This window comes from Sinocyclocheilus rhinocerous, unplaced genomic scaffold (genome assembly GCF_001515625.1).
Source record: "Sinocyclocheilus rhinocerous isolate Xijiao unplaced genomic scaffold, SAMN03320098_v1.1 scaffold1041, whole genome shotgun sequence".
In the NCBI taxonomy this organism is placed as follows: domain Eukaryota; kingdom Metazoa; phylum Chordata; class Actinopteri; order Cypriniformes; family Cyprinidae; genus Sinocyclocheilus; species Sinocyclocheilus rhinocerous.
In genome coordinates this window covers 121,691-127,978 of record NW_015637595.1, presented here as the reverse complement: position 1 = coordinate 127,978, position 6,288 = coordinate 121,691, and the positions used below count along the sequence as shown (strand labels likewise).

Below are 6,288 nucleotides of genomic sequence, written 5' to 3'. Positions count from 1 at the left end.
TAATGTGAGAAATGTTGAAGGTGTCTGAATACATTTTTTTTTTTTAGATGAATTCACATCCTTCAAATCTGGGTTTTTATTATTCAATTTGTGGATTTCAGGTCGTGAGATTCAAAATGCGGTAAATTCAGGAGGAGATATTGAGTTTGCAAAGTTCAGGATATTGCTGGAAAAATAAATTGGTGTAGAAATAATTTTCACTCAGAAATTGCTGGTTAATTTCACAATTACTTACAAAGAAATGGCAAGTGACACATTAAATGAAACATGAAATTTTGAAGTATAGAAAAAGTGAAAATAGTATTTCCTTTTAAAATGTACTCTTTGTAATCCTTCTTTGTTTTATTTAACGTTTTAAATAATATATATCATTTTTATGCAGATTTGAGGAGTAAATCAGAAGAGTAAAAGCTTGATCCAAGATCTCCTGCCTGAACAACAGGTAAAACACGGTAAATTAAGTAATTCATCAGTTAAAGCCTGAAAACAGACTGAGGTGTCATTAAAAATGTGAAAAATATTTCTGAACAACAAAAGCCCTTGTCTATGGCTTCATGACACACGGTGGGTGTTTATTTGCGGGCCAGGATGGCGTCGTAGATCTTGCAGGTGTTGTGGATCTGGATGTGTGTGAATCCAGCGGCTCTCAGCAGACGACTGTAATCTGATGCCTTGCGCTCGCGACCCTCCGTCTGCACCAGCATGTTCAGAGAGTAGAGCTGCGCCGTCAGAGGACCACTGTTATCCTCATACAGCAGAGCTTCCACCAGCAGCACACCTCCACCTGCACACACACACACACACACACTCACTCACTTTTTTTCTCTGAATTTTAAGATTACATCTCACAAATCAGTTTCCACCACAGAATACTTTTTCATCTCATAATTCTGACTTTTTTCTTGCAATTCTGAGTTTAGATCTCAAAGAATTGTGAGAAAAAATGTTCCCTATCTGTCAGTCACTACGAGTTATGTCGGGACGACATAGGGGGTTCACTTGGGAGCCCCAATCCTCTCTGACTTTAAGAGAAAACCCAAATTAAATTTTTGCATACCTGAGCCACTCCCCTTGCATACGGGTATAAATAGGAGACAGGTGCATCCACTCTTCAGCTTTTTGCTTCGGAGCCGAGTGGATGATAGTGCTTGATCTCCACAAAGCCCTTTACTCATCTGACTGGAAAAAGCTGCTCCTGGTTGGCGTTACGGTGCAAACAGCGGTGTTCCTGCCATCAGTGATTCCCCTGGGCACTTCAACTGAAAGAGCAGTTTCTCTAAAAGAGCAAATCACGGTCGGTTCACATCTTTTTAAAGATGCCGTTCTGTCCGTGTTCTCTTTGTTGCAGTCGTTACCTGTCCTCTGTTGACGGACACGATCGTTGTCTTTAGTGTCTAAGGCATCCAACACGTTGAAGCTGCGTTTGTGGATGACTCATGCGTTCATTGCGAGACCGCGGACATCTCACTCCTCCCGCAGCGAATGTCCTGTGCAGCTCCTGAGTGATTCTGCTGGCCCGGTTCGTGACGGTCCCAGCATTTCATTCGGTGCGCCGCCGGAGGATCGGATGTCGATCGCAGCTTTGGGGGATGGGCTATTGTCCTCCGAGGATGAAGATTCAGCAGGGCTGCCCCCCTCGGGTGTTGTGAACACACCACCCCGTCCCGAGCCCTCGCGGCTGGATGATTGGTTTCTCGTCCTGCACCGGTGCCTTTTTTTCCGGAGGTGCATGAGGAGCTGACGAAGTCGTGGACGGCCCCTTTTTTGGCAAGAAGCCGCTAATCTGCCTCCTCCGTCCTCACTACCCTCAACGGCAGGGCGGCGAGGGGGTACGTTGACATTCCCCAGGTGGAGAGAGCGGTTGCGGTGCACCTGTGCCCGCAAAACGCCGCCACTTGGAGGAATCTCCCTCATCTCCCGTCCAAAGTCTGTAAGCTGTCTCCCATCCAAAGCTTACAGTGCTGTGGGCCAAGCCGCTCTGCCCTGCATGCCATGGCTATCCTGCAGGTCCACCAAGCCAAGGCACTAAAACAAATGCACGAGGGTAGTACCGACCCGGGGTTGATGCAGGAGCTGCACTTGGCGACTGACTTCGCCCTCCGGCCGACGACAGTTACGGCGTGTTCCTTCGGGAAGGTGATGTCCACGTTAGTGGCTCAAGAGCGCCATCTCTGGCTCAACCTTGCTGAGATGAGAGACGTTGACAAAATTTTGTTTTCTTGATGCTCCCATCTCGCAGGTCGGCCAGTTCGGCAACACTGTCGAGGACTTTGCCCAGCAGTTCTCGGCAGTACAGAAACAGACTGAGGCGATCCAGCACATCCTGCCCCGACGTGATCCTCCGTCTGTTACCGTTCCATCACAGGCCCCGCCTCAGTCTGCCCGTCGCCGAGGGAGCCCCCCTGTGTCCTCCAGAGCGCCTCCGCCGTGTGCTGAGACAGAGCCAAGGCCGGCACGTCGAGCCTCTCGCAGGACCGCAGCGCTCCCTGTGTCGCAGCCGGCCCCCAAGTCCTCTAGAAAGACGACGAAGCGGCCCTGACATGGGCAACCCGGAGATGTGGGAAGCTGCTCTTTCTCAGGAGATGGCAAGGACAACGCCATTCCTTCCCCTGGAGGAGGGCCAGGCGGAGAATCCTGTGTTTTGTGTTTTTTCTTTTCTGCCGGTGGTCCAACAGACTCACATTCTGGAAAAAAGAGCCGTTTCCTTTTCCTCCGGGCTATCAGGCATGTGGGCTGACAGTGAGCGACGCGCTGCATCCTCACTCTCGCCCACGATGCCCCCTATCACCAGCGCCCAAGAGATCAGAGCTTTGGAACGTGTTGCCTCTCCACGCATCTCTGGCCAGTCTCTCCGGGGACACGGGGAGTCCTGCTGTGATGAGCCAGGACGCGATGCCTTCTGTGCCATCCAGCATGACTTCCCACCGCTCCACCACCGCGGGTGCATCGATTGTCTTTTTGGTGCCACTCGTACGGAGTTTGGAGGCGTGGCTTGCGCTGCCCAACCCGTCCCGCTGGCTTATTCGGACAGTTCGACTCGGTTACACAATTCAGTTCGCCAGGCAACCTCCCAGGTTCAGCGGCATTCTCGAGACTTCTGCGGCAGCCCGAGATGCCCCTGTCCTGCGCAACGAGATTGCTGTCCTACTGGTGAATGATGCAATCGAGCCTGTCCCTCCAGCCGGGGTGAAGTCAGGGTTTTACAGCCCTTACTTCATCGTGCCCAAGAAAGGCGGTGGCCTTTGGCCAATCCTGGATCTGCGAGTCTTGAATCGGGCCCTTCACAAGCTTCTGTTCAAGATGTTGACGCAGAATCGCATCATCAGATGCATCCAGCCCCAGGATTGGTTTGCAGTGGTCGACCTGAAGGATGCTTACTTTCATGTCTTGATTCTTCCTCGACACAGGCCGTTTCTACGGTTTGCGGTCGAGGGTCGGGCATGGCAGTACAGGGTCCTCCATTTATGGCTGTCCCTGGGAAAGCACGATCTCATCGTCAGGTTCCTGAGGGGTGCCAGAAGGTTAAACCCTCATAGGTCACTCCTGGCGTCCTCCTGGGATCTCTCTACTGTCCTGGCTGGCCTTCAGAGGGATCCCTTTGAGCCGCTGGACTCAGTTGAGCTTAAGTTCCTGTCTGCTAAGACAGCACTCCTGACCGTGCTCACTTCCATCAAGAGGGTCGGGGACCTCCAAGCATTTTCGGTGAGCGAAGAGTGCCTTGTGTTCGGGCCGGCCGTTGTCCTGAGACCCCGGCCTGGATACGTGCCCAAGGTTCCCACCACGCCCTTTCGAGATCAGGTGGTGAACCTGCAAGCACTGCCCGTGGAGGAGGCAGATCCAGCCTTGGTGTTGTTGTTTCCCGTAAGAGAGTTGAGCTTATACGTGGACCACACCCGGAGCTTCAAAAGCTCTGAGCAGCTCTTTGTCTGCTACAGAGGTCAGCAGAAAGGGAAGGATGTCTCCAAGCAGAGGTTGGCCCACTGGATAGTGGATGCCATCCCCTTGGCGTACCAATCCCAAGGCGAGTCGTGCCCCTGGGGGTGAGGGCTCACTCCACACGGAGTGTTGCCTCCTCCTATGTGCTGGCGCACGGCACAGATATCTGTAGAGCTGTGGGCTGGGCGACACCGAACACCTTCACGAGATTTTAGTCTCCATGTTAAGCTGGTTTCTTCCCGTGTGTTGGGTAACAGGTAAGTGGCGGATCATGAGGTTGTGACGGGGTTCAGGTTGTGGTGCTTTCCCGGGCCCCATAATGTCGATCACGACATAACTCGTAGTGACCGACAGATAGGGAACGTCTCGGTTATGTACGTAACCCTCGTTCCCTGATGGAGGGAGCGGAGACGTATGTCCCCATGCCACAACCTCGAACCATCGCTGGTTGCCAGGGACAAGTTCTCAGCTCCTCAGCATAAAACCTGAAGAGTGGATGCACCTGTCGCCTATTTATACCCGTATGCACGGGGAGAGGCTCAGGTATGCAAAATCCACTAGCCAAATTTCATTGGCGTTTTCTCTTAAAGTCAGAGAGGATTGGGGCTCCGAAGTGAACCACCTAGGTCGTCACGACATAACGTCTCCGTTCCCTCCATCAGGGAACCAGGGTTACGTACGTAACCGAGACGTTCTTTTTCTTTTTCTTTATTTTATTTCCTGTGGCAGAAATAAACTCCTAAAATATTTAGATGTTTAAATTAATGAATGAATTTATTTATTTATTTTTCGTACCATTTTTGCGAATGGTAAAAAGGAGATTTTGTCAGGTTTAACTCATTTCTATATGGTTAAGTAGGTACACACACATACACACAAATCCTTCATGAACTTTCATCCACAGATGATACAATCTGTTCATTCATAAACCAAGCGATGCAGCATTATCATGTATCATATATGATCACTTCTGTTGGCTTGTTTCATATTTAACAGGCTGAATGTGTGATTAAACAGAATAATTCAGCAGAAAATCTAAATTCTGTCATTATTTCAGTCAGTGACAGCACACGTTCGAGTGAACTGTCCCTTTAAGAGGGTGAATTTGAGGTGAAAGACAGCCTCCTATTGTTGTGAGCGGATGAATTATATAATGAGCTTCTGGCGGTTTGTGCTGTTGTTTAGCTGGACGAGACGCTCACAGGCCCGAGTTTGTGACGAGTGTTTAGTTGACATTCGCTCGTCTTTTTTATAGAGTCAAGAAGCAGCAGCCCTTCAGACATTCACACACACACACACACACACACACACTCTCACTCTCACACACTCACACACACACACACTGTGCTTTAGCCTCTCACACCTTCTCAGCAGCTGAACAGGTGTGTATAACAGTGAACAGACACTTTCCCAGCAGCCTTTGCTCTAGACGCATTTCTGCTGTTCATTTCTTTCACAGAATTTCTTCAGTATATTCAGTTCTGATCTGAGCTAAACTAACAGCTACAGATGAATCACAATGTGACTAATGATTTAATGCAATAAAAAGAAAATAAACATGCATGACTGTGTCCTTCACATTATTAATGAGCCAATGAACTACTCATCCCATGATGCTTTGCAAATTAAGTAACTGAATTATTAAGTAAACAATTATAAGACTTTTTATTATTTTATTACTTTTTTAATTAGACTTTTTATATATTTTTGTTCTAAAGAAACTATTGCTTTTATTCATCAAAGCTGCATTAAACTGATCAAAAGTGACAGTAAAGACATTTATAATGTTACAAAAGATTTCTATTTCAAATAAATGTTGTACTTTTGAACTTTCTGTTCATCTGTGAATCCTGAAAAACTGTATCACGGTTTCCACATAAATATTGTGAAGCACGACTGTGTTCAACATCGATAATAATCAGAAATGTTTCTCGAGCAGCAAATCAGCATATTAGAATGATTTCTGAAGATCATGTGACACTGAAGACTGGAGTAATGATGCTGAAAATACAGCTGCGCATCACAGAAATACATTACAGTTTAACAGATATTCACATAGAAAACAGCTGTTTTACATTCTAATAATATTTCACAATTTTTACTGTATTTTTATATTTTATATTTTAATAAATGCAGCACTGCTGAGCAGAAGAGACTTCTTTCAGAAACAATAAAAATCTTAATTTATGTCAAACCAGTACTGTATGTCAGTCATTTGAGAAAGTTACATCATTTGCAATGATTTATTGGATTAAATGGCCCCTCTGAGCTCTTCTGATAAAATTCTCTTTTAGGATTATGATTGTGTGTGTGTGTGTGTGTGAGTGAGTGAGTGAGTGAGTGTGTGTGTGT

At 47.5% G+C, this 6,288-nt stretch overlaps 1 protein-coding gene across 1 annotated transcript in view; it reads right to left on the bottom strand.

Moving 5' to 3' along the window:
- Nucleotides 1-338: 338 nt before the first annotated feature.
- asmt (acetylserotonin O-methyltransferase) overlaps nucleotides 339-6,288 on the bottom strand; it is a 17,131-nt gene continuing 11,181 nt past the window's right edge. Inside the window, exon 8 of the mRNA XM_016564324.1 lies at nucleotides 339-784. Within this exon, the coding sequence (XP_016419810.1) occupies nucleotides 573-784 (212 nt within the window). The 3' untranslated portion in view covers nucleotides 339-572. The remainder of the gene's footprint in view (nucleotides 785-6,288) is intronic.